The following is a 27,590-nucleotide window of genomic DNA, read 5'->3' as shown; positions in this document are numbered from 1 at the left end:
AACTAAGGTTTCACAAGAAAAGCTCTGTGACTTTAAGAGATATAAATTATATTGTTTTCAAAACATTCCGATCAATTAAATACAGACATCCCCTACAAGTGCCCTTATATCGTTCAGCAACATTACCACTCGTTCTGTGTGTTTTGCTTCCATTTTTCGCTTGTTAAAGCTATATTTTAATTTATATCTTCTTAGTGTACCCTAAATAAAAGGAGCAGAATTATTGTTGTTGAATATGATGGTGTTCTTGCTCTGACTTAGCAAACTGGTTAAAAGAGCGTGAACCCTTACATTAGCTTTATTCCACTGTGTAAGTGTGTTTTAAGTGTGTGAGTTTACTGTGCATGGGTTTTACCCGACTAGATTGTGTAGATACCAGCCTGCAGACGCAGTTCTTTTTGTCCGCAAGTGTGAGCGTGCACTGATGAGCGTGCCACCTGGAGACAGCAAGGTCACAGCTCTGTCGGTTCAATCAATATTGACACTGTGCGCCTCTGTGTGTGTGTGTATGTGTGCGAGCACCGTCGCACACGTGTATTTGCGTTTGCGTGACTGATTACATTGGGATTTTGTGTAAACAGTCGAGATTTTAGGTAGTGTGGTGTTGAGTACGTGTGCGTAGACCCGTGGGACTGCGCACATATGTGTGTACGTGTCTGGCTGCAGGATGTTTGTGTGACTTTGTCAGTGTTTGGGTTGTGTGAATGCGTGGTTGGCCAATCCAGACATTTATATTTACTCTCCCTGTACCAAGTTTGGTTGGAAAACACCTTCTCTCAAGTTTTGTTCATGTAATGGTTCCTCCTGTTTACTGACATGCAATATACTGTTCTGTATAGTATGTTTACACCACACACAGTAACATACAGCTTTGATAATAACACAATGCAACCTGTTTTTCTTTTACTTTCTCTCTGTGGCGTTGAATGTGTTCGTGTGTGTTTTTATATGTATCTTGTGTGTGAATGTGTAGCACCAGCAACAGGTGGTCCAAGCCGTGGAGAGGGCCAAGCAGGTCACCATGGCTGAGCTCAACGCCATTATCGGGGTGAGTCACCCCCATTCATCAGCACAAACACACACACCTACACAGGAACACGTCAACTAAGGGTGTAAAGAATAGAATTCCATTTATTTATATATAAATGTGTAGTTCTAAAAAACGGATCATAACCAAATAAAATGAACGTAAACAAGACTGTTTGTGACTTATACATACTCCAACTGTTGATGTTGATTGTGCAGAGGATTATTTTACACATTAATGCTGGTGACCTTTGACAGCATGCTCGTCATTAACACAGCTAATGGACAGCTTGGACAGGTTTTTTTTTTTTTTAACTGAAATTGACCTTTGAAGGGTTATTTGTGAAGGTATCTGTGTTTTAAGTATCTTATGCTCACAGAAGATGTTAAGCAGCATCTCACCATGTGGGGGGATGTTCTTGTTGTGTAAAGGCTAATGAATATATTATTGCAGCAGCAGCAAAAATTTAAAAAAAAAAAAAAATGCTTTTTTTATGTCCTGTTTTCACTGGGCTGTGTTTCCAATTTTGGAGGATATAACTCTATATATAATATTCAATGAATCATGAAGTCTTCCAGGAAGCCCCTTTGGCTGCTTGTAGCTGTAATGACTAACTCGTGGTATAAAGAAAACCATTAACATTTTGGAGTTGTTGGTCCAACTTGGATAAAAAAATTTAAAAAAAAAAAAGGCAGCCTGTAAACATAGTAGCTTTTCTTAAAATGTTAAAATAAGACAAAGAAATCAGTGATTGGTATCAGAATCAGAATATATAATGACATTAAATCTCATCACAGCACTGATCACATCAATGTATACTCACTGTACATCAGCAGTACGCTGCATTAATTACAGCTCAGTTTCAAGGTTTCTGTACTAAACACTTCAATTCATCAGCTCCCTCTGAACAGCATGCGGCTCATATTTGAATTAAAAGGAAACCAACACACGGACTAACACACCCTAATTAAACGCACAGTGTACCAACATTTTACACACTAATAAAACACACCTGACGTCTCATTCAACATGCACTTTATCACCTGACTTCACCAACATATCACACACATGTTGTCACACATGCAGTCTGTGTATTCTCCCACAGACACACTGATGCTCCTGAGTGCTGTAGTAGACGGGGCTTTCCACAGCTTGTCAATGCACTGATCACATTACTGTCTACTTAAAGCCCTTTGTTCCTCCAAGCACTACAAACACGACTGTCTCGAAGGTGTGCGCTTTTGTGTGTGTGTGTGTCATCATAATGCTCCCCCTCAGGATAATAGCCTTTCTTTATCTGTAGCTGCTCCTTTGCTCTTCGCTCTCTCTATCCCCATCTTTCTCCTCTTCCTCTTCTGCTGCCTCTTTTTCTTTGTGTTCATTTATTTTCTGGATTGTCCCGTCCTTCCCCATAATCTTTTATCATTCTCCTTGTCTTACTTTGGCTGTGTCCTCATTTCTCCTCTTCCACTATTTTTTTTAATGTCTTATCTTTCCCTCTCTCTGCTGAACACTTTCCTTCCCTTTTTTTTTTTCTGCACTCATTTACTCTCTCCCTATTGCCTTTCCCCTCTTCATCTAATTCTTCCTCACTTTTCACTGCTTCCACCTTGATTTTCTTCTGTCTTCATCATTTGCTCTCTGACTTTCCTACCCTCTCTTTTCTCCTCTCTACATTTTCCCTCTGCCCTTTTCTACCTCTTCTTTCTCCCACCTTTTCCTTCATAATGAATCCCATTGCCTCAATATATCTCACCCTTTTCATCATCTTTCACTTCTTGGTTTCCATCGCTGCTGCCTTTACTTTCCCTGTTTATTGTGAGCTTTCAATTTCCTTCTCCCCTTCTTTCCTTTCCTCTTACTCATTCTTGGTGTCCATCTCTCTCACCTCTTAATCCGCTAATCTCTTTCACATCCTATCTACCTTCATCTTAATTTCCTCTCTTACTGACGAGCTCTCCATATGGATTTCATTTTATTCACCTTCTCCCGTTCTCATATTTCTCTCACTCCCCTCTTCCAACCATAAACACTCCCTTCCTCTGACTTCTCCCTTCTCATTTATTGTCTTCCACTTTCTCCTGCTTATTTTCCTTCCCTTCCTTCTCTACCCGGTCTTTTCTAACCAACCACTCCCTTGTATGTCACCATCCCTCCTCTGACTCCCTCCCTCCCCGCTCCCTTCTTTCCCTGTGGCCACAGCAGCAGCAGCTCCAGCACCTGTCTCATCACGCCCCTGGCATCCCCCTGACGCCACACCCATCAGGCCTGTCTCTTGGTGCGGGGGGTTCAGGGCTTCTGGCACTGACCGGAGCCTTGGGGATCTCGGCCCACCTCTCCTCCAAAGATGAGCGAAACCACCTCGACCCTGAACATCTCAGAGGTAGAGATCTGTAACCTTTAATCCTCAATTTTGTCTTTAAAAAACAGGATTAAGTGTGCTGGCATAGCAGTCCTCAAGAGCCGGTTGTGGATGAGCCACTGGAGTAAAGCTCCTCTCTACCCTTTAAGTCTTAGCCAATAAAAATAAAATGCCAGTATTTTAAGCTCAAACTTTGTTGATTATTGCAGACGTTCCTGCAGCCCTGAAGTGTATTGAATTTGTTCTACAGTGAAAATCTGTGTGCATACTTTTGTTTCAGTTCATTGTACACAAAATGTTTGATCGTTAAAAATCGATGATGCTATTGAACATTTTGAGAAGATGTTTAGCAGGTTCAGAACAAGCGCAGGAGAGTAAAAGGCTCTGGGAAAGTTTCCAGAATGCAGCTCTCAGGAATCAAACATGCAGGAAAGACCTTTTAAAATATGTTACGTTTGTGCTTTTTTGCATTGATTTCAATTAAATGTATTTAATATTAGAGCAGACAAAGTATCTGTGGAGAGAAACTTTGACAGCTGCAGCATAAAAAGTAGATAACTTTTATGTTTACGTCCAGATAAAATGCAAAGCAATGCTATACATCATTTGTGGCAGGCAGCTTTTTTGTAATTTGTACAGCAACTCACCTTTTGGACTGAGTTTGAACTTCCTTGTTTAGATTGCTGTCATAATATGGACAGATGTATTCAAGGCGCTTGTGTAAATGCAGAAGAAATGCTTTCTCCCGATGAACTTCCATTCACCCCGATAGAATATCTTATCTTTTGTGCTGTGTTTCAGGCATCGAGCCAAGAGAGACTTTCTCATGAATAAATTGAGAGATAGAAAGAAAGAAAAAATAAAGGAGAAATCAGTGCGAGTCGAAAGGGAGAGAAATGGAGAGATCAATGTGTTCATATTGTCGTGTTAAGTATCTGGGTAAGAGCTTATGCATGTCTGCAGCTGTGTGTGTTTCTGTTCTTACATATGAGAGGGAGAATGAGTGAAAAAGATAGTGAGTGTTGAAAGAGGCAGCAGGGGAAGACAGCGAGCTTTGTCTGGTTGGAGAACAGAGCGATAGAGAGGGGAGAGGAGACTAGAATCAGGCACAATAGTGGGTCTGTATCTTTTTAGAGAGGAGCAGTCGTAGTCGTAGTTCAGCCTAACCTTGGGTGACTGGGGACTGTTGTTATTATTATTATTATCAGGACTGACGTCAAACTTTCTCTCTTTTCTCATCTCTATCAATCTCTCCTTTTCTCTACTCTGTTCTCTTTCCTTCCTTTTTTTTCTCTGCCTCAACCCAGAGGGAGCCCCCAGCAGGGTGAGTAGCTCTGTGTGCGTGTGTGATATAAGTATTTTGTACACCCGCATTTCACTGTGTGTGTGCGTGCTTGTGTGCGTGACAGTGATAAACGGAGGGAAATGGAGACGCACTGTAAAGTGGCCTCTAAAAAATAAAAAAAATAAAAAAAAAAGAGGCAGTGGATTGCTGGACCTCAGCCAGGAGCAGCACAGCTCGACACCAGCACAATAGCTGCTCATCACCATCAACCTTGAGCCTCTCAAGGTTTTCTCCATCACACTTACATCTGAGCTCACCGAGTTTGGCTGTTATCTGGAAGAACCTACAAACTGAGTTAATGGATGAACAAGCGGTTGTTTGTTTATCAGCACCACAAATGTTCTGGTAATCTGGAAGATTTACAGAACAAGTGAAAGAATTAAAAAACCTAGTTAATGGCAAATGCTGTCCAAAACACTCCAGTGTCTGTAGAAACATGTATCCCAAATAAGAAATGTAAATTTGTCACAAAATAAGAAAAATTGGAGCTGAAGTTCCTAAATATGAGGTCAAATATTTCTTAACAGATCACAACACGGAGATTTATTTGATTAGATGTTTCTCAGCAGAACAGTGTCTTTAGTTAATATTAAACCTGCAGTTGCGCAGCTGCCATTGCTGTGGTGAAGTGGATTCCGCGTACCAGAAAACTAAAATGCTGTTCACTTTGAATGGATGAAAAGTCTGAACAGCCCACGATTGACAGAGCTCGCAGGTTATATCATGTTTAGCTTCATTTTGTTTCGGTGCTGACACATCAAAGAACGAAAAATGTATCCTGACATCTAAAGTGTACTTTCACAGTAAACATTTGTAAAATATTTCTTACAAAAACTCATTCTGAGCATCAATAGGTTTAGTAAACAAGGAAATAGGATGAAGCAGAGGCAGTGATTGATAGCATCACAGTTTCCCTTCAGTTGTCTTTCTCAATCACACCGACCTGTGTGACTTTTTAGATGAGAGGCAGGAACACACTTTTGTGTGTCTATGGGTGGGTGGAGGTAGAAAATTGGAGAAAGAAAAGAGAGAGAAGAAAACCAGCAAGTCTTTGTTCTGGCTTTTATTGCGAAATGAAAATGATTTTAAGAGCCCTGCTGACTTTACTTTCCCTCCCTCGCTTTCTATCCGCAATGAAACCCTTAACATAATTTAATTGCTAAACACAATGCTGATTGTTAGGCACCAGGAAAATATTTCTCTCATGAGTTAAGGTTTGTGTTGAAGCATCACAGCATTTAGGAAGTAAGTGGGGGGTTGGGAGGGGGAGGAGGAGGTGTGGGGGGCAGAGACACATATCAATTGGCATTTATCAGAGAGCCTCACACTGTTAAAACATGTTGGAATTTGAAATGGAGGGTAAAGAAGGGACAGCAAAAGGAAGTGTAGAGAAGACGGAGTAGAAAAAGAAAGAGGGAAGTTTGTTGAGCTGCACTGAGGTCCATTGTGTGGTTTCTTCTCCCGTCTGTTGTGCTCCTTCCTGTCGTTCCCGTGGGCTCCTTCCTGTGTGACTCACTGGTGTGTTAAACCCTCACTGTTCTCGTCCTCCCCACAGAGGGACAGCGAATGATAAGTGGCCCACACCGAACCTCTGGCCCTTGCCCCCAATGCAAAAAACAACACAATGCTTTGATCGGATTTTCTGAGTGCTGAGCACCAGGACAGGCTGCATTGTAAAAACGCCTGCACAGCTTCATTGCCCAATAATGAGAGTCATATTTTACACGTGGACTGGTGTCGAGGGGAGAGCACTAATTAGCTTTATAGGCTGTCCTGTGTGCTACTATGACTACGGCTTAACCTGTGCTTAGGTCTGCTGTTCTGGCTGTGTGTGTGTGTGTGTGTTTTCTAAGTGATTCTCCACATCATGACCTGTATATTAGTAGAGGTGTGTGTTGGTACTTTAGGTTTGTAAAAAAAAAAAATACAAAAATGGTGATTTGTTTATGTATCTAATATGAATCTTGAGGTCTTTACCTATCACCTGTCTTTGTGTGCGTGTGTTCATACTTCCCTTTGTGTCTTCGTCTTTTTCCAGAGTAAGTCAGTGTCATCGACAGACAGCCAGCCCAACGAAGAACGCCAGGGCCCGTCAGGAGGTTACTCCTCCTCGCAGGGAGGAGCTGAGGCCAAGAGGAGGCGCTGTGATGACAAAGAGTCCCTCCCACCACACTCCTACGTGAGTGTCTGTGTCTTTGTGTGTTTGTCCTTATGAAATGCAGAGCCTTAAATGATGCCTCTGAGGAAACTTAATTGCAGCAGCAGAGAGGTTTCAACAGGAAAAATAAATGTAAATAAACACAGTAAATCCTTTACATCACATGCTATCAGTAAGCAATGATTTTGACATAATAGTTTTTTAATAAAGCTACATATATAGCTTATATATATATTATGTCAAAATCACTAAAGTGTATATATACACTAAAGACATCTGGAAGTGTGTGTCTGTACGGTTGTGTGCGCGACTGTGTGTACATACGACATTGCCTATGACATTATAGGCCACACGGGGGTTGGGGGCCCGTGGCCAATTAGAGCCGTGTTTTGTTTGGATAGGTCCAGTGGGGAAGAGCAAGCAGCCAGAGGGGATGTAATGCCAGAAGAGAGACGGCCAAGGCAGATAGCTGTAATGAATTAGATGGCTGTGTTTGCAGTCTGGAGGATTGATTGACACTGGGTGTCTCTCTGTGCAAGACGGCCTGGCCTGCAGCTAAATCAGTTTGGCATCAACAACAACAGTCCAAATCTTCACGTTAGTTCAGAGCAAGAACAAGCACAGATAGTTTCCACTTTCTGAATGTTTTTCCTCTCTTTCTGTCTGTCGAGCTGTATTACACCTCCCATTTCTCTCTGTTTGCCTTTTGCTCTTCCATATCTCTCTCTGTCTCTTTATCACTGGCTCTCAATTTCACTGCTTTTCCCTCTCACTCCGTCTTCTCCCGTTTTCTTTTAATTTTTATTCCATCTTTCATTCTACATTTTCTGCCTCTTTCTTCTTTTACTTTTCTCTCTTTCCGGTCTTCCCTCTGTTTTTCTCTTTCCGTCTCTCTCACTGGCTGTTTTTTGTATTTTTGTTCTAGGAATAGGTTACAGACATTGTCCTGTTTTTGGCTCTGCATAATTAGGTACTGATGTCACTCCACACTGATGTCAATAAGAATATCAGACCATGATCACATCAAAGCGCTGTTGCCATGGTGACTAAGTGCCATCGTTCTCACCCCAGAAAACAGGAGAAAAAGAGAGAGATAGAGATATGGCTAGGCGAAGAGCAGAAATGTGCCGTGGATGGAGAAAGAGCAAGTGTGTGTGTGTGTGTGTTTATGATAGACAGATCGAAATTGTGTTTGTAGAGGGGTGATGTTTGGTGAGAATATGTCAGTATCTCTGTTAAATGTTACATGGTGGACAGACGGTGGAAGGAAGCAAAGAACAGCTGGTGATATTGATATATCGATCTGTGTGCGCAGCTGTACGCGTCTTTATTATTAATGCTCTCTATGTACAGTATACTGTATGTATTTGTGGATGATATAGATTTTTTTTTTAATGTATATTCTGTGAAATCTTATATTTTACCTTTCTTGTTTCATCTTTGCTCCTCAGGACAGTGACGGAGACAAGAGTGAAGACAATCTTGTAGTGGACGTCTCCAATGAGGTGAGTTTTAAGGATTTTTGACATCCTCGTACTTAATGAGGCTAATCATTCTTTATAATTTCAGAAATCTTTGTTTGTCCTTGGCATATCTGGACACTTGTCCACCCTATAACATAATAAAGTTGCCGACTGGCTTGTGAATGTCGTGGAGTATTTGGTAGCGTCTGATATTTCTGCCAGGAGCTGGTGGAGATCAAAGCCATAGCTAAATGGAAAGTTTTGGACTTGTATTTGCCAATGTTTCTTTGTACCAGCTGAATGTCCAAACAGGCAGCTGTTCACTAACAAGTTAACCAGTTCAACTGAAAGGGAATAATATTTCAATGTTGTGTTTACACAAAACTCCCCTCTAACTTTAATTTTTGTAATTTGTATTTCTGTGTATGCTAACCTTTTAGCAACCCTGTTGAGGTGTTGTTGAACAAATTTTTATGAAAAGTATTCAAATAACATCTATAAAGTGAATTGTATTTTTCTCAACTACTTAACCCTTGTGTTGTCCTTGGGTCAAAATGACCCGCAGCTGTGTTCAACCAAGTTCTATTTTATTTCTATATTTTTACATTTTTGGGGATTTTTTTGGTTTAAAGAAACTCTCACAGCATCCTTGTCACCAATGATCCCAAAAAATATGAAAATATAGAAATAAAATAGAACTTGGTTGAACACAGCTGCGGGTCATTTTGACCCAAGGACAACACAAGGGTTAAAAGAGAAACCCTCTTTTAAATTCCAAGCAAGCAGAGCTGGTAGAAAATTAGTGTGGCACATGAGTTCGTGTTGTCCACCTGAAATACTTTCAAAGACAGACTCAGTTAATGATTCTTAATTATTTAATATCTATAAATCTACATGACATTAAAATCAGGTTTTTTTTTTAATTTGTAAATTCAGCCTAATTTTGTGATAATTGCCCTTAATTGGTGAACAAAGTGGGAAAAAGAAAAGGTGACTCACAGAGGCTACTTTCTGCCAAATCATTGCTCAAAGTTTATTAAGCTCACTTGAAAAGGTTATACATGTCAGAGAAATACATTCACCCCACACAAAATTCTTAATAGTTTCTTCTGACCTCTAAAACCTTCACTAGTAATATTTGCTCACAATTTTCCATCTCCATTAGGGAAAGCATCGGATATACATGTACAGAGCACTTCAGCCTCTCTCCCACACATCTCCTCACAGCTACGTCCTTGTAGAAAAGCTGAACATCTCCGTTACAGAAAGTATCTTTGATTTTGGGTTACAAGCAGCCTTTATCTGACAGAAGCTCTCTGACACTGCAACCTACACATGAATAAAGCATGAATCCAACATTGGGACGACCAGTGTTACTCACGGGAATTACTATAGATGTTCTTGGATGCCCTGTCTGGCTGGCTTTCCATAGTTCAACTTTACACAGCTATTGAGTGTGCAAGTGTCTGTGTATGCAAGACAGTTCAACTTTAAGTCAGTTAATTATAGACTTTTAACTGTGTTGTAGAAAAAAGTCACAAATGTATATTTATACCATGGCAGGAAAAGCAAAGCAATAAATGTTTACATTGCTAGAAGTTGGGGTTTATTTGCATTTTGCTTGAAAAATGACTTTAAACAAATTGATTATCAAAAACAACCTTATTTTCTTACACACAAAAATTGGATTTGATTTTTTTTTTTTCCATCTATAGTAACCTCAGTGTGTGTGTATCTGTGAAATGAGTCAGCAGGTATGTCGCTGGTTCAGCTTTCTGCTGCAGTTTCCTTGTAACTAGGAAGAGCTCCTATGTAAGCTCATTATCAGCTGCCACTGTTTATGTTCTCTTCTTGTGAGCCATGTCCGTACACACACACACACACACACACACACACACATATATATATATCTTCTCATCTACCTCCTCTGTGTATATTCTTGTCCTCCTTCCAGACTCTTAAAGCTTCTGTTCTTCCATCTCTCCTCTGTCTCCTTTTCATTCACTCCTTCTTTTCCACTCCTCTCACCCTGCTCCACCTCCTCCTTTTCTCCTCCCTCCTCTCATTAGATAACCGCAGTTTGGTTCATTTAATATATGCAAAGCCGTTTATGCCCCTGGAATATTTTAGTTCTTTAAATACTTCACGCAGTGTACCAAAATATGTTTCATCTAAGCCCTCTGTATTTTGATATTGCACACAAAAGCGGAACCGGTCTCTTGTGTGATTTGGAAACTGGTACAAAAGCAGAGAGAGAGAAAAAAAAGTGACAAATGTGGGTAATAGAAAGAAAAAGGGAGGGAAGTTCTCTGGTGAATGCTGTGAGTTTGTGTGTGTTTATGTGTGTGTGTGTATTTGTGCGTGCGTGCGCTATTGAGAGAATGCATGTTTGAACATACATGTAAGCTTGTGTGTGTGTTTGTCTTTCTCTTTGCAGATGAATATGTACACACCATGTAAATGTCTTTGTGGGGCTGTTGGAGCGGATGATTGTGTGTGTGTGTGTGTGCCTGTATAAGCACAAAAAAAAATCTGTGCTGATCACTGTGACCCAGAGAGAAGTGCTTACTCCAGCACTCTGTTCCGGGGGAGGCAGCGCTGGCTCAACACTGGCTCCAGTGATGAAAGCATCTGTAACAGCAACATTATCTCCTGGTCCATACGCTACCCCACCAGCAACAGTGACAATCTCTAGTGTTGCATGTAATGTTCCCTGAGTCCCTTTACAAATCACAATACTGACGGTGACACCGGAGTTTACGTTGCATCCATTACTGAAGAATCGGGAGCCTTTACAGCTGCCACCACACAGGAGAATACAAGTTTGTCTTTCTGGAAGAAATAACAGCAATATTAGTAGTCATAGAATATTAAGGATGAAATAGAGAGGAAACGGAGCAGCTATAAACAGACAATAGCATCATAAAGAAACATTTATCACATTTATTTGATAAATTATCAAAAGCAGCAGTTGCCATTTTTTGTCTGAGGTGCCCCAACAGTCCCTTTAGATGACTATGAATGCTGTATGAGTACTAATGTTATACTTTTGTCCCCCTTCTGCCAGTGACAGTGATTTCAAAAACTCTGTTGACACGCGCTGTCATCGTAGGCTGGCCACTGTAGCGGCTGTAAAACAGTGTATATATTGTTCTGAGTGTGACAACACCTTGTAAAATTATTAATTTATTAATTTTAATGTATTAATTAATAATTAATCATTATTAATGTATCGTGAATTTGGTCAGATTACATTTTAAAAAAGTCGAGAAGAGCCACAATTTTTAAATGTTTCATCCCCATTCAAGTTAGCATAAGGCTAAGCCGGAAGTTGGCCAGCCGGACAGGCAGAAGTCCTCAGTGTACCTGCTCTGCCCATTGAGCATGCCCAGTATGCATCCTTCCGGCAGGGCGGGAACGTCTCACCAGACACCAGATTTAAAAACTCGGGCCACTGTAAAATTCTGAGAGTTTTATAGGCTTAATCAGCATTGCGTGAACTCATTTGGCAAGGGACTGATGGTAACATACATTCATTTATATGTCAGAGCCCCACAATATATTCAGATTTGATGTTTTTTTTATTATTATTTTCTTTTTGTTTAGTCATGTTTTTATTCGTATTACAATGTACTATAATTTTGCTGCTGACCGGTTTTCATGTCATCGCAGTTGCTGTCACAACAAGTGACCCATTGAGTTTGTTTTTCTTTTTGTCAAATATCATGAAGGTAAGTCTGACAGCAGCTTGTCATCCCATCCACGGGTATGTTTTCCCTTGTTTGAGGGATCTAAAGAAAAAGAAGAAGGTCTGCTTCCTATGGGTGGCAGTATAAGAAGTGCAAAAGTCTAATTTAGAATAATAATAGAGGAGATATCCCACCAAGGATGAGATCAGATGAACATCAAATTATTTTCTCATCTCGATATGTCTTTCAGGAGCCCAACTCTCCTGCTGGCAGCCCTCCTCATTCACCTCATGGGAATGGGTTAGACCGGGCCCCGACCCTAAGGAAAGAGCTCCCGGGCTCCTCGAGCACAGGAGAGGCTCCCTCCACCCCAAACCCCCGCAGCCCCACCCCAGGGAAGTCCAAGGACCCTGCACAGGTAAGATAGATAGTGAGCAACTTAAAGAGATGCAGCACTCTGCTGGCTGGGAAAACCCTTTTCTATTATGTTACTGTAATTTTTAACATTTTTAATAATACTGAATATTTTCATCATTGTTTTCCACTTTGTACCCTCTGGTTGTCTATTCCTTCTACACTATTGCTTTGAGGCTAAAAAAAAAAAACACGTGAAGCTCATAAAACCCATAGCTATTGTACAGTAACTAATTCATGTCCTAATAAAGTACATTGTTGCAAAAGCTGTGCCCGTACCACCAAGACAAACCTTTATTTTTTCATTGACATTAATCGAAAAGAGTCACTCTGGAGGTTAGTGCAAGAAAGGAGAGCTTCACAGCATCCGACGTGTTAGAGGTCCCACCACAGATCAGCCACGTGTTTTATTCATTATATTAAATTTTCGATGTCTCTGCAGATGGACAAGTCCCAGTCTCCGTTGTCCAAGTCTGGCACCCCGTCCCCGTCCCACCGTGAGGCCCTTACCCCCGGAGCACCAGGTGCCCCAGGAGCTCCTGGTCCCAGCACCTCCTGCCTTCGCCTGGTCAGCAAAGCAGCAACCAGTGCAGACCCCCTTGGTAAGGCTCTCCTGACTGACTGAAAACCTGCTGAAGTTTTAAAACAGAAAAGAAAATAGTTTTTTGAGATCATACCTGCTCATAAAGGAGCTTGCTAACACATGTAACATGATATTACTACATTAATCTTACATCATTGCACATACTGTTCTTTCTACATTTGTAGCCACGAAGCAGTCACATTACTCATTACTTTACTTTCTGCTCGACTAGAATTTGTAATTTTTTTTTAATTGAATTATCCGGTCCAAATGGCTCCCTTATGTCAACTGTCATGAGTTAGACAGGATTTGCACCCAGTCTGCCTCTGCCCTTCATGCCATACATCCTCTTATCCCTCAGTTTTTCCATTTCCACATTTGTTTATGCTTTCACTGTTGTCTTGTCATGCTGTGATTATTTACTGTCGTGTTCCAAAATCTCTTGATGTGATCAAAGCAAAGTTAAACAAAAAATATGCCTAAAGGATATTTTTCGTGTTTTGAATCTTTAAAACCATTTAGAAATAAGTGAGAGCGCTTTGACTCTAACTATTACCATGGTGCTCATGAGCAAGGCTTTTAACTGCTATTTACGCCTGTGGCCAGCAGTGAAGACCGCTGTTGAAATGAACAGGTCCCTGGTTTGTGAAAAATAAACCAAATAAAAAAGGTTTTCCATTCTTCTCAGCCCCTTTGTGACTGTGTCTGTGCTTGTGAATTATGCATTGTTCCCCCTCTTTCTTCCCATCCTTCAATCCTTCCTTCCTCTTTCCCTCCCTCCCCAGCTCTCCGCAGTCCCATGTCTGTGCCCCCCGGTTCATACCCGGCTCATTTTGGCGTGGTGTCCCACGCAGGACTGAATGGGGAACTGGCCAGCCCGGGAGGTTTCGGTGGGGCTCTGACTCTCTCCCCACAAATCAGCGCAGCAGCCAGCGCCTACTCCCGAAGCCCCATGGTGAGTAAAGGCCAACATTATTCCTCTCTGTCAAGCTTTGATTTATTGTTTAGATGCACCCTTTTGACTGTCATAGCACTGGAAACTCTATGAATCTGCTCTGCATTATCAGTAGTAGTGCTGTGCTTTCATTATATACTCAAAGTAATCATGTTTACGCTCTAATTCACTTTCATACAGAGCAAGTTGTAGAGAAGAAAAGTTTTGCGCATCAGTATTTTGTGATCCGAAATGCTTTAGCCTTTCCTCTACATGCTGTGTGTTGTCTTTAGTATGAGTGATCATATCCAGCTAAGGAAAAAACATATTTATAAACCCGAGCAGTCCAATCACAGTTTTTACAGTCTCCTATATTGGAATATTCTTTTCTTGTGTAATCATGTTAAATTGCACCAATGGGTTGGTTGGATAAAGACAGACATTGCGTCTTAACTTGTGTTGGAAATGTTGTAGAAATCAGCTGCTCCACTTTTATGTTGCTGTTAATTGCCTGCCCACTCTTTTTCTCCCACCAGGTGGCGTATGACTCTCGGTCTCACCTGAGGGCCCCTGGGCTGTCCTCCTCTCTGCCTGGTTCATCTGGTGGCAAGCCGTAAATTAAGACTCTTACAGCACACTTGCATATACACAGATTGAGATCTACTCCATGCATGCATGCAACATGAACAGAGATCTATTATGGGATGAAACGTCAATATCAGAATATCATGATTCAGTGTGTTTCTATTACTAGGGCTTTGTACCAAATAAGCATACACACTCTCACTGTCTATGTTCAATTTTGCAATAAAAATGGGATCTTATCTACTATTGGAATACACATCTACTAGCATTAGTGTGTGTATATTTTGTATGGATACTTGCAACACTATTTTCCTAAGTTACACAGGGCGATTAAACTTTCAATTTTTATTTTCATTTGTTGATTAAAAAAAGGGGCAGCTGTGTAAAAGCTTTGCAGGATGACGTCATGTTAGGCTCGGAAAATTAGATACGTAGTTCAAATACTTCAAAACTAGCTCAGTGATTATCCAGAACTATCTGAATTGGATAGGAATCCAAATGAGTTGTAGCTGCTCTCTTTAACCCTGCGTGATACCTGGAAGCCCTGAATACTGGAAATACTGTTATTTCACCACACACTCAGACACATTTTCACGTTTTCCTCTGCCTTGGCCGGCTGAGGAATTGTGTTGTTTTTGTCATTTGATGCAGAGTAGCAATTCATTCTCACAGTGCAAATTTGAAATCATAAAACAGCCTTGGCTTCCAACCGCTACAGTATTGATCAGTCATTAGCAATGCCACAATGGCTCTGCCCTGTAATACAATCTGCCATTACGCATTCCCGCCCACAGCTACAGTGAGCCCAGTAATTGCCAGAATTCGGGCAAATATTACCGCAGGTAGAAAGCCATTATGGTGTCGTCAGACTTCACAGCCTGCACACTGACAGCTCTGTCGTTATTAATGAGTTGTGTATTTACAGTTACCTGTATCTTACTGCTTTCTCTTGCTCATTGATTGACGGATGGATTTCAGGTTGTCTGTCTAGTTGTCGGCCCATTTTTCCCCGTACTTCCAATTACTTCACGGCGCCAACTAGTCCAAGTTTTTGGTTTCTTTCATTCTGAAGTAACGATTTATATTTCCTCTCTTCCTCTTGTCTCCCCTTCAGGGCATACTCGTTCCATGTGAGCGCAGACGGTCAGATGCAGCCGGTGCCCTTTCCCCCCGACGCTCTGCTGGGTCCAGGAATCCCTCGTCACGCCCGCCAGATCCACACCCTGAACCACGGAGAGGTGGTGTGCGCCGTCACCATCAGCACCTCGACGCGTCACGTCTACACCGGAGGCAAGGGCTGCGTCAAGGTGTGGGACATCAGCCAGCCGGGAAGCAAGAGCCCAATGGCCCAGCTGGACTGTCTGGTGAGACTTGACGGAGGAGGAGAAACCGACACACACACACAGAAGAATGAAACTAGAAATGGGTCAAACATGCACAAATCAATCCATGCATAGAAATGTTTGGATATTCACTGAAGAGATTTTTTTTTTTTTTTTTACTAACTGTCATCTCTCTTTCCTTTTTTGGTAACTGATATCAAAGTTCACATTCATTTTCTGAATGTCCCCAGTGTTACCATCTGTCCTATAAAGCCCCCGTGCAGGTTTTTGTTTCTCATTGATCCAGTTACAACAGGCATAACCTAAGTGGTGTCCTCATCTTGTCCAATCAGAACAGGGATAACTACATTCGCTCCTGTAAAATTCTCCCCGATGGACGAACCTTAATTGTTGGTGGGGAGGCCAGCACACTGTCAATCTGGGATTTGGCCACGCCGACTCCGCGCATCAAGGCGGAGCTGACGTCGTCCGCCCCCGCCTGCTACGCCCTGGCCATCTCGCCCGACAACAAGGTCTGCTTCTCCTGCTGCAGCGACGGCAACATCGTCGTCTGGGACCTTCACAACCAGACGTTGGTCAGGTAAGAGGAGAGGGAAGCGGAAAGGCAATATAAATTTTGTTCCTTACCTCCACATATAGACTGTAGTCTGGGGAGGGAGCACAGAGGTTAGAGGGAGGAACGTGAGGGAAGAAACATTTCAGCAATTTCAGGTGAAAGGAGAAGAGGAAAAAAAAAAAAAGACAGCCCATAAAATATGGAAGGGAGAGGGGGGGGGGACATTGTTGCAGTCTGGGACTTCCTCAACTAACCCCTTGGTCAGGTGAAAAAGGGGGGGGATAAACTAGTCATAGGGGATATGGATGAGATAAAACAGACAGGTTTTGACAAGGTAAAAGAAAGCGGAACTGAGGGAGAAGGGGAGGGAGCACTGTGGTGAGGCTGAGGGGAGGAAACAAGAGAGAAAAGAGGATCAGGTGTGGGAGGGGTGGGGGCAATAGGTGCCACGGGAGGGGGGGGGGATTAAAATATATTCAGCCAGACACCCCCAACAGAAAAGAAGAAACCAAAAAAAAAATACGCAGGAAACTGAGTCTTCGATGTTTTTGTGTGTCTCAGAAGCTTCCGTGTGTCTCCTCCTGCAGGCAGTTCCAGGGCCACACAGACGGAGCGAGCTGCATCGACATCTCCAACGACGGCACCAAGCTCTGGACCGGAGGGCTCGACAACACGGTCCGCTGCTGGGACCTCCGAGAGGGACGCCAGCTGCAGCAACACGACTTCACCTCGCAGGTACGTACACACACACACAAGTAGGAACTTCACACACTCTCGAGTACACGCGTGGTGACATACAGTTCATTTCATCTCACAGGGACTCGCACACGGTAAACAGACACACCAAAGTAAATAGAGATACAGTACTTACAGGGTTGCAGAAGCTTCACATCCACAGCAGAAATCACCTCAAGAGTAAACATACGCAGCACAAATACACACACCATGACCTCGCCTGGTCTGTATTTACACCAGCACACATTCCCAAAAACACATCAGCAAACACCAACATGATTTCACCATCCAGGTTTACACACACACACACACACACTCTGTCTCCCATTCACTCTTCTCTGTCACAACAGGACTATAGAGTTGACCACTGTTGTCAAATGAGTTTCGATCCACCATGTAATGACTTTCTCTCTCACTTTCCGTCTCTCTACATCTGACACTTTCCTTCACTCTTTTGCTGTTCTCTCTTTTTTCTCTCCCACCGTGTCTCTATTTATTCACTCTATATTTAATTTGTTTACGTCATTCCACTCTGTCATTTTTCTTAACTTTCCACCATCTTTCCTCTTTCCTGTTCCCACTCATCATCTTTATCTCTTCTCTTTGATATTGTACATTCCTTCATTTCTCCTTAACTCCTTCATCTGTTCCCCCCCCCCCCTGCTTTCATCCGTTGTCCTTCTTTCATCAACTTTATCTTCTTTCCTCCCTCATTCTCCTTTCCCTCACACCTTTGTTTTCATTTCTGCACCCTTGCTGTCTGCCCCTCCTCCGATCCCACCTTGTGTTTTTTTTTTTTTTTCCTCTCTCTTTTTGCCTTCTGCTTCATTCACCTTCCTTTTCATTCCTCCGTTTCCTTCCCCCACCATCTCCAGATCTTCTCCCTGGGCTACTGTCCGACAGGCGAGTGGCTAGCTGTGGGAATGGAGAGCAGTAACGTGGAAGTACTGCACGTCTCCAAACCCGACAAGTACCAGCTGCACCTCCACGAGAGCTGCGTCCTCTCCCTCAAGTTCGCCTACTGCGGTACAAACACAAACCTACATACTTGTATTGGTTCTTAAATGTTTCTGGCATATTTGCAGGCGCTGACCTGCACAAGTCCTCTTCACACACTTTGCATGCAGTGTCCATCACTCCCTTTCCTTTGTTTAACATGTTGTACTGTGTGTCTGTGATATTTCAGGAAAGTGGTTCGTGAGCACAGGAAAAGACAATCTGTTGAATGCATGGAGGACACCATATGGAGCTAGTATTTTCCAGGTGAGATGAGCATGTGCTTTGAGGATATTTAGGTTCTGTATACAGAATATACACATTCATATATGCAAATGTTTAGGTATATATTGTGTATATATAACTATATGTGTATGTGCAACACCGAAACATGTAATACACCTGCCAGGCCACTTGAAAACAGCGAGTCGGTGTCATGGCCGTGACGTTATCCATTGGTGTGTGACTTGCCATTTTGAAGTCTTGAGTTTTTTTGGAGTCAGAAATGACCATATTTGGATGAGCTGGAGTTGCGAGTGGTGATTCTGACAATATTCCCCGCCTACTAATAGCAGAAAACTGACTGCACTGCAGGCCTGTCAATCAAACCAGACACGCTCATAAATATATCGCTCTTTGAGGCCGTAATATCTGATTAATGATGGAATTATTTTCCGAGAGACCACCAGAGCACTGATCAGAAGGAGTGTATTTACTCAATGACCATATTTGATCATAACTTGCAGAATTTTTTTTTAATGATTTTGTAATATGAGAATTTTTTAAACCAACCCCTAGTGGCCCTCGGTGGTATTGCAGTTTCAGGCACTTCTGCGTTGGCCTCACTTTTCAGACCCTGATGCTATGTCTACTTTTATATACGGTCTATGCTCAAGAGGCATCAAATAACCTGTGGTTAAGGAAAACAAAAACGTGTATAAATTCTGTGCTTCCTATTACCCATCAAAATGACATTGCTTTAAAGGCATCCATGTCACCCTCACCTGGACTTGAACCCTGTCCTCCTGCACAGTCCATGCTTGATGGACTTAAACGATCCGTGACTTATGTCTTTCACCCACCGGTCTCCTCAAGGCGTCACTGCCTTTGAATTTCGTCTCATCTCCTGCGTCGCATGATGTTCATGACATGCGTTTTCCTCTCGCAATGAAGGTGACATCAAGCGTCACACAGACAAACTACCGTCTAGTGTAGCGATGGCTGTATTGCACACTTTGCCGTGATACTGGGTTGATTTGTGCTTGCTGGGGCTGCTAAGTCATCTGTTTATCAATATGAATAGTGCTGTTGAGACTATCTCTGCTTCATGTCCTTAAACCCCCCCTGTGATACATACTCACATGTCCTGACTCCTCGAGGCAAAAGAGAGAAAAAGAGGATACTTTTTTTTTTAATCCAGATTTGTTGATCCAAGGTGACTTGTGGAGGTTTATCAGAGGGTGATGACTGACACACACACACACACCCCAAACGGCATATTTCCATCCTGTGCAGTTGCTCCATTGGAGGAAATGTTGAAACATGAATATGCAGGGGTGTAATATTTTTAGCTGAGCCAGAACATCAGGGTGTGACTAAAGTTAGAGAGGGGAGATGAAGGTACGGTACATTTAAGCTGAGCATTTTGTGTGTGTGTTTGTGCGACTGTAAAGCAGCGTGGCTGTCATATTCCTGTAAGCTACAGTGGGCAGCAGGGCTGGCGGCTCCTGTCTCTCCTTGTGGACTGAAAGGAGAATGCTGGCTATCTTGCTTTGTTATCCAAATGCCAAACGTTCCTCCTGCCAAACAGCTCCCTCCTGTCACCGTGTTATACAGAGCTGCTCTCGCTCCTCTTCCTCCTCTCCGGTTTAGCGCTGTCCTTTCTCATTTCCGTCTCCTTGCTACTCTAAAGCCTCACTCCTCTCTTGATCCTGTTTTTTCCTCAGTCTCTCCCCTTGTCTCCGTTTATTGTTGTCCTTTCTCCCTCTGTGCTTGCTCATTTTTATCTTTGTCTCCTAATCTGCTTGTACCTCTACCCTCACTTTCTTCTTTGACCTTGTCTTTTTGTTTACCACTGTCCTTTCCTTTCTTCGTTGTCCTTATTCTTTCTTTCTTTCTTTCTTTCTTTCGCAATTCCCCTCGCTCCTCTCTCGCTAAAATTCATTCCTGCCCTTTGGCTGGTCTGTGGGGTGTCTCTCGTTTTCTCTTCTCTCAATTTCATTCTCGTTTTTATCCAACATTTTCACTAGGGGAAAATTATAAATGTCAAAAAGCATATCACTATGTAGATGAACAGAAACCAGATGAACGATGGACTGGTCTCAGGAGTCTTCAGTTCCCTTAATGTTGCAGCAGCAACTCCTAAATTTAGAGAGGTTTATTTTCTGTTGTGCAATGAGATCGCATCAGAATTGTTTTCTTAAATCAATACATTTTGTGCACTAAGTGAGGAATTGATGCTCTGGCTACGCTTTCAGAATACATTGAGAACACAGACTTATCGTCAGGTTTCTTATTCTCCTGTTTGATTGTCCAGCCTGCGTTCACACCACGAAGGTTTGCGTTTTGTTTTTGGTCATTTCCTTCCAGTATGTCAGGCGCTTTTCGTTTTGGTTTTCTGTAGGTTTTCTAGGTTAATGTTGTGCTAATACGTTGTTGGCTGGGCGCTTCTTGGCAGGTTTTCATGTGGAGCTGATGTGATAGATAGTGGAAACCCTAATTCATGGATTAGCTGATCAAAAGAAAAATAATCAGTCACAGTTTGGATAAATGATCATCATTGAAGTTGTTTTTCACACAAAAAAAAGCCAAATAATCTGTCGTCCTGGCTCGTGTTGGTCAGACAAAATAAATATTTGGATCATTTGGGGTTTTAAAAAAAACGCGATGTTGCTTTTTTCCCCCGCTATTTCATATCATTTTACAGAACCAACGATTAATCAGTTAATCAAAAAAACAAAAACCCGAATGGCCACATTATCTGAAAATGAAAATAATCAATGTTGTTTATAGATGACGTAAAACCCTGGAACAAAGACGTGGTCTCTTCGGTCTTCTCTAATGACTTGCAGCTACATGTTTTTAATCAAAACAAGCTTTTTTTTTGTCTTAAGTCTTTATATTTGCTGCATTCAGTGGAGAAAATAATTTGCAGATTACGGAGTATAAACGTCAGTCTCCTCTTGGTCTCTGGGTTTGTCTGCCTGGTTCGATGTTCTGGCTGCGTTCATCAGTATCTCATTTCTTTTCACAGCTTTTTGTCAACTCTAGTGGTCAGACGTGTTAATGTGCTCGGCTTGTTAAAGGGCAATTTGCTGTCCACTAGGTCAGGTACTTCTCTTTTTCATGTATAATTTGGTTTGGTGGGATTCTTTTTTTTTTTTTTTTTTTTTTTGTGCTAATTTACCATACTGAATGTTTGCAATTTAGATTTATTTTGATGATGAAAACGTGTATTAATAATATCGAAATAGAACTTATTTGACTTTTTCAAGAAGAGAAAAATTAAGTCCCGGACTTATTTCCATCTTTGTCCCTTGTGTTTACACACTTCACCCACCTTCAGACAGTCTCTCGCAGTCTCACATAACCGTTACACGAGTGAAGAACTTAAAAATGGAATCAAATAAACAAAAAACACACGATATAAAAAGTATCGCTGACATTTGGAAAACAAATCGCATCAGAAACATGTTAATGTTAGACTGTGTTGAGTCACTCGGTTTCAGGAGAAGTTTTTACTCTCCAAGTTTCTCTCTGTTCTTCTATGTGTGTTTTACTTTCCTCTTTTTCAAACTCATCCTTTAGCCTGTCATTGCACCCCCCCTCCTCAACCCCCCTCCCGCTATCTCGCCGTAGTATGAGGGTTCCTGTGTGAAATGGCCTCTCTCCAGTGCCTTGATGATTGACAGCCCCGCTGTGCCTGTAGCAGGAAGGAGGGGAGGAGAGGGTAGAGGGGTTTACAGAGGAGGAGGAGGAGTCGACATGAGAGAAGGGGCAGCCTAAGAGGATGGAGAGAGAGGAGGAGAAGAGGCTGGGAGGGGAGGAAGGAAGATAAATGATGATGGAGGAGGAGGAGGAGGGAGTAGAAGTAGCTTTAGATCATCTAAAGCCAGGTGCCCAGGTCTGGCGTTCAGACACGGAGGGGGCTAAAAGGAAGGATTGTGCATTTTTCCGGTCAGCCTCCGTGCTGCTAGTGGTGCTGATACCTGCGGTTAATGAGGCAGCGTCTCAACCAGAGAGAGAAAAAAAAAAAAAAGCCGTGCGTCTCGCATCGAAGCAGACGAATGAGTCAGCATCCCGGAGCTGTGGAGTTGTCTGTTTGGAAATAATTGCCAACTCTTTTGAAATGCAAATATGTCTCGTATGATTGAGTATTAAGTGATGAGTCATGTCTTTTCTAACATCTCTCTCTTTGTGTTTGTTTCTCTCCGTCCGTCTCCATCCATCCGTCATCACGTCTTTCTCTCTTCTGTCCCTGGGTTGTGTCCGCGTCTCTGGCGCCCTCCCAGTCCAAGGAGTCCTCGTCTGTGCTGAGCTGTGACGTCTCCCCGGACGACAAGTACATAGTGACGGGCTCCGGGGACAAGAAGGCCACGGTGTACGAGGTGGTTTACTGAGGGCCTGGACGAGATAGGAAGAGACAGGATGGAGATTTTTTTTTTTTTTTTTTTTTGTGGGGGAGGAGAAGGTTGTCGGGGACGGGCAACTAGTTGCCCCGCCAACCACTCCTGAGCCTCATTACATCAGCAACAGCGGCACTGCCGTCTCAGTCCTCCTGAGTCCTCCTGACCCTCACCCTTAAAACATCTCCCCCCTTTTTGCTGTGATTTAAGCTACTGCAGAAGCTCCCAGATGCCCCCTCCCCTCCTCCTCCCACCCTCCCCCCTTCCCCTTTTAGCCCAAGGATGAGGCATGATAGCAGAGAGAGAGGCAGAGTCGGAAGCAGCAAGATAAGAAGGACAAAGGAAGAGGGCGGTGGAGCATAAAGATAAAGTTGGGAGGAGAAAGACGAGGGGGGGGGAAGGAGGAGGAGGAGAGAGCGAGAGAGAGCGGAAGGAAGAGAAATGAAAGCAAGGAAGAGGAGGAGGAGGGGGGGGGCAGGGTAATTAGGCCTGTTTCCTGATTAAGAGCTCAGTGGAAGGGAGGCCCCCAGAGGAGGCGTGGAGCGGCACTGTGGGAGTGCCAGCCAGGAGCACTGATACCACACAATCGATTCATTAGCCAGACAGTGGAACCTTAATGAGGCTGACGCCGCAGCTCGATCTCCCCAGCGAGAGGTGTCAGGAGCTGGGGAACGATGACGCTCCGAGATGGAAGGGGGCCACTTCAGATATCCACATATACCGACATGAAACCTAGACCTGCTCTCTCTCTCACACACACACACACACACACACACACACACACACACACAAAATCCGCACGTCATCGGGCAAGAATGTACACACACACACACACTGCGTTACACCCCCTTGAGGTAATTGTATGAAGAGAGAAACACACAGAGCACCCAATTAAACATTCATGGCAGCGCTCCCCGTCTCACTGCTTAATATCTATTTTATTTTGGTCTGACAAAGCCAGCGTCTAATGAGCAGCGGAGTCAATGGGATTCTCCCAGGGCCCAGAGACACAAACAGAGAACATCAGCCGAGCTGTTCCTTCTAATTCCTCTGGATTGTTCTCCTGACACCGGGTGCTGCTCTCACTCTCATTAAAGGCACTGTCAGCTAGATGAAGTAGCAGCACGCCAACTTCACTGTAAGGCAGACAAGAGTGCAAAATTAACACCACGCGATTACGCTATCATCGGCAGCCAACTAAGCAGCAACTAATCTGATTGCTTTCAGATTTTATGCAACTAGTTGCTGTTTTCATTTACAAACCAGATGAGATTACATGTTTGAGTCATTATCTCCACCTCTGCATGCCTGCTGACGTCGCTCGCGTCCAAAGTTCTCCGGCGAAATCTCCTTCGATAAGCTATTGATTTCTATTGAGATGCTAAAACCCTCAAAAGGAAAAGTTTGACATTTGCGAAATATACTTTTTTCGCTCTCTTGCCGATATTTAGATGAGAAGATCAGTGCCACTCTTGTTTCTCTGAACCAAATCCTGAAGCTGAAGCGAGCAACCTGCTGACGCACCTTGGCGCGCAGACGGGAAACGGCTAGCCTCGTGCTGTCCGAGTGTAACACGTTGTGCCTACCAAGCACCTCTCGGATCACTAATTAACACGTACAAATGCCAAAGTGTGAAAATGAGTAATTGCCGACTATTTCTCGGTCTGGAGCAGTTGCCCGGCAACAGAGGAGACTCCAGGAAGTTACATGTCCTGACCAAGAAATAGTCCGGCACAGAAATCTCCATTTAAAAAAAAAAAAAAGGCGAGTTCACATTTTTACACTTCACTTTTTATAGAGATTAAACAAATTGAATATGAGCAGTTAATCAGCGAGCTTCGGAAATGGCAGGTGGATTTTTTTGTTTGTTTTTACTTGTTGCTGGGTAGCTGTTTTCAGACTGTGCGCTCAGCGAAGCTAACCAGTTTCAAAAAATATTACGCAGACATGAAAAAGGGTATCAACGTTTTCATCAAATTCTTGGCAAGACGGCGAATAAGAAAAATGTCGAGTGAATTCTTCAAACCCGATTCCTCCTTGTATCATAAGTCCAAACTGGCAGGCAAACTGTATATCGGAGCTCTCGGCTTCTGCAGAACACGCGTCACCAACGTTTAGAACGAAAAGGCACATTTCATGACTTTCTTTTTATTACTCATTAATTTCAGTATTTTTTTATGAATAGTGATTGCTCGTCTCATGTAATGATATGTTTATGTATTGGGGTCGCCTGTGACTGTGTTTCGGGTTCGGGGAAGCAAACAGCGAGGGATGCACTTACATATGGAGATAGAAAATCAAGTGGAACGCGGATGGGAAAATATTTTTGTTTGATCTTTTTTCAGTTTTTTTTTTTTTTTTTTTTTTCCCCTTTCTTTTTTTTAATCGGTGTACCTTTTTTTTTTTTATCCTTGGTGATAGTGACAGGCAGAGGGCATACGACGTCGGCAATCCAGTGTAAAGGAAAAAAAATAAGACCCTCCATATGGGAGAAAAGCTCCTCTGTCCACTGTTTTTTTTTTTTTTCATTCCCCTCTTTCAAAAGTGGTAGTGAGCGTATTTTAGTCTGTTTTCAGTCCTTACTGTGTAGTATAAAGCTCTGTTTCTGTTGAGTCTGTGGTCTGTATACAGCAGGCGTCGGCTACAACGCGACACTGTAGATGTAGCCATTGAAGAGAATCCACTTTCACTGCATGCTTGTTGCACTAAAGCTCCACCGCTGGTTAAAAAAAAAAAAAAAAAAAAAAAAAGGAAATCAATTTGATTTTATCCAAAGGGTATGGTGAATGGTCTCTCAGTCAGTGTTTTACAGAAGAAGACATTTTACATGACAGTATGCAATTTAGTTCAACTGTGTAAAATTTTTTGGCCAAGTTTGTCTGTTTCTTGCTGCAGCTCTAATGCACAATAGATGAGTCGAGGGACTTCTGTGATGGCTCGTGTACCAGCGAGGAGTCGGAGATAATCTGTACAGTTTAATGCCTTTGCCTGCCTCCCCCCTCCCCCCCCCCCCACACACCCCCACACCCCCCCCCCCCCTGCCTGACAGCCACAGGCAGACCTAAATGATATTCTCATACACTACTAAAAACGATGCTGTATAATGGCTATGCATTTGGTGGTACAGCGTGAATATTTGGGACATTGTATTTGATACTCTTTAACTGTCGGTAACATCTCTCCCCTGCCTGTGCTTCTCTGTTCCAACAGTGTAAAAACTTATATATATATATATATTTTTTTTTTTTTTTTTTTTTTTTCCCCCCCGTTTTACAAGCTCATGTTTAGTTTCTCTTTTAAAAAGCCAAGGAACTTTTTTTTTCTTTTTTCTTTTTTTTTTTTAATGCACTGTCTTCCCTCCTGATGCGTTTCCCATGTGCTGTACAATAAATACTATGTGTGAAAAATAAACCAAACTGGTGTTCATCCTTTCAGGTGTCTAATGTGTCCATCATTTTACCGTAGCGGGACAGAAAGAAGTCTTTGTGAGCCAAATCATGCAGGTATGGGTGAAGAGACGCAACGATTGTGTTGTTGCTGGCGAGAAAACTTGCCATCATGCCAGTTAATGTCATTTGCACCGAATGTTTTCCTTCAGAACGTCACCGAGTTGATCAGAGTGTCAACGAAGGTGTTAACAAATTCTCGATGCACTGCCCTGCGAATGTCAAAGAAAATGAAAACTTGCCAGCAGTGATATGCGGGCCCTCGCAGGGTGCGCGTCGGCGAGCCAGCGTGCTACTGTATGACTTTTATTTTTTAATTTTTTTGAAGTATGCCCCCGACGTCTTACAAATTCTTGAAAAAAAAAAAAAGTCTTACTATAGCATTTCGTCCAAAATATAACGCAAAAAAAGTCGTACTGTAGCATGTCCTCTGAAATATGACTAAACAGTCATACTATATCATGTCCAAATTATGGAAAAAAAAAGTCTTGCTATAGCACGTCGTCCACAATATGACCAAAAACCCATAATATATTGTCATCCCAAATATGTAAAAAAAAAGTCACTGTAGCATGTCATCCCAAATATGAAAAATTCACAGCATAGCATGTCGTCCAAATTATGACAAAATAGTCATCAAATGCACAAAAGATAATCACAGTGTCACAAGCGCAGTGGTTAGTGCTGGTGTCTCTCAGTGAGAAGGTCATTGCTTAAATTCCTGCCAGTTAGAATACACTACTCCTTCCTCTGCAGTTGGACTGAGAGCAGACTTGAAATGACTGTTGCTCACTAGCCCACCTTGTGGTACAAAGTGGTATTACAATACAGGACAAACCATGGCTAGCTGGTTAGCATACTAACTTCAGTAGATGTCTCCAACACAATACATAAACATCTGTGTCAAAACTTGTTTTTTTTTTTTACATTCGGTGGAAACGCTTAGTACATTTTTATATTGCCCCTTTAAGTATTTTGCATTGCACTGTGAAAAGTGAGACAAACGGCAACACAAATATTGGCTTTCAATCAATGAGAGGGACAGATATGGTCCCAAACGCACAGACAGTAGGGCACGTGGAAGAAGTTTGCCACCAGGACTATTGGTGGTGATCGGGTTTAAAGACATTTTGTGAATTTGCACTTGGTTGCTGTTCCTCAAAGAGACCAAAACTGAAACTAAATTTGAATTGTGAGCACTCAATGTGGAAGTATAGAGACAGTTGAATTTTCTGAGAATCAAATAGTTTGAGAGCAAATTAATTCAATTTCCTTGTGTTATATTCAGGTTCAAGTTTATTGAGTTTATTGAATTCAGCTTCATACTGA

At 42.4% G+C, this 27,590-nt stretch overlaps 1 protein-coding gene across 2 annotated transcripts in view; it reads left to right on the top strand.

Annotated features, from left to right (window-relative positions):
• tle2b (TLE family member 2, transcriptional corepressor b) overlaps positions 1-26,247 on the top strand; it is a 76,207-nt gene extending 49,960 nt beyond the window's left edge. The window contains exons 6-20 of one of the 2 annotated variants that reach the window (XM_069150380.1): positions 974-1,048; positions 3,233-3,410; positions 4,697-4,713; positions 6,773-6,913; positions 8,344-8,397; positions 12,295-12,462; positions 12,901-13,060; positions 13,827-13,996; positions 14,512-14,588; positions 15,675-15,924; positions 16,236-16,483; positions 17,047-17,194; positions 18,070-18,220; positions 18,381-18,457; positions 22,702-26,247. In XM_069150380.1, coding sequence (XP_069006481.1) covers positions 974-1,048; positions 3,233-3,410; positions 4,697-4,713; positions 6,773-6,913; positions 8,344-8,397; positions 12,295-12,462; positions 12,901-13,060; positions 13,827-13,996; positions 14,512-14,588; positions 15,675-15,924; positions 16,236-16,483; positions 17,047-17,194; positions 18,070-18,220; positions 18,381-18,457; positions 22,702-22,809 — 2,022 coding nt within the window. In that variant the 3' untranslated portion in view covers positions 22,810-26,247. Of the gene's footprint in view, positions 1-973; positions 1,049-3,229; positions 3,411-4,696; positions 4,714-6,772; positions 6,914-8,343; positions 8,398-12,294; positions 12,463-12,900; positions 13,061-13,826; positions 13,997-14,511; positions 14,589-15,674; positions 15,925-16,235; positions 16,484-17,046; positions 17,195-18,069; positions 18,221-18,380; positions 18,458-22,701 lie in introns of both variants that reach the window. The other variant, XM_069150379.1, reaches the window with a different exon arrangement.
• Positions 26,248-27,590: the final 1,343 nt, after the last annotated feature.

Source organism: Embiotoca jacksoni, unplaced genomic scaffold, assembly GCF_022577435.1.
Source record: "Embiotoca jacksoni isolate LCO1_2020_lvr unplaced genomic scaffold, fEmbJac1.0.p SCAF_16, whole genome shotgun sequence".
NCBI classification, from domain to species: domain Eukaryota; kingdom Metazoa; phylum Chordata; class Actinopteri; family Embiotocidae; genus Embiotoca; species Embiotoca jacksoni.
Note: the sequence above shows the minus strand (reverse complement) of the source record. Positions and strands in the feature narration are given on the sequence as shown.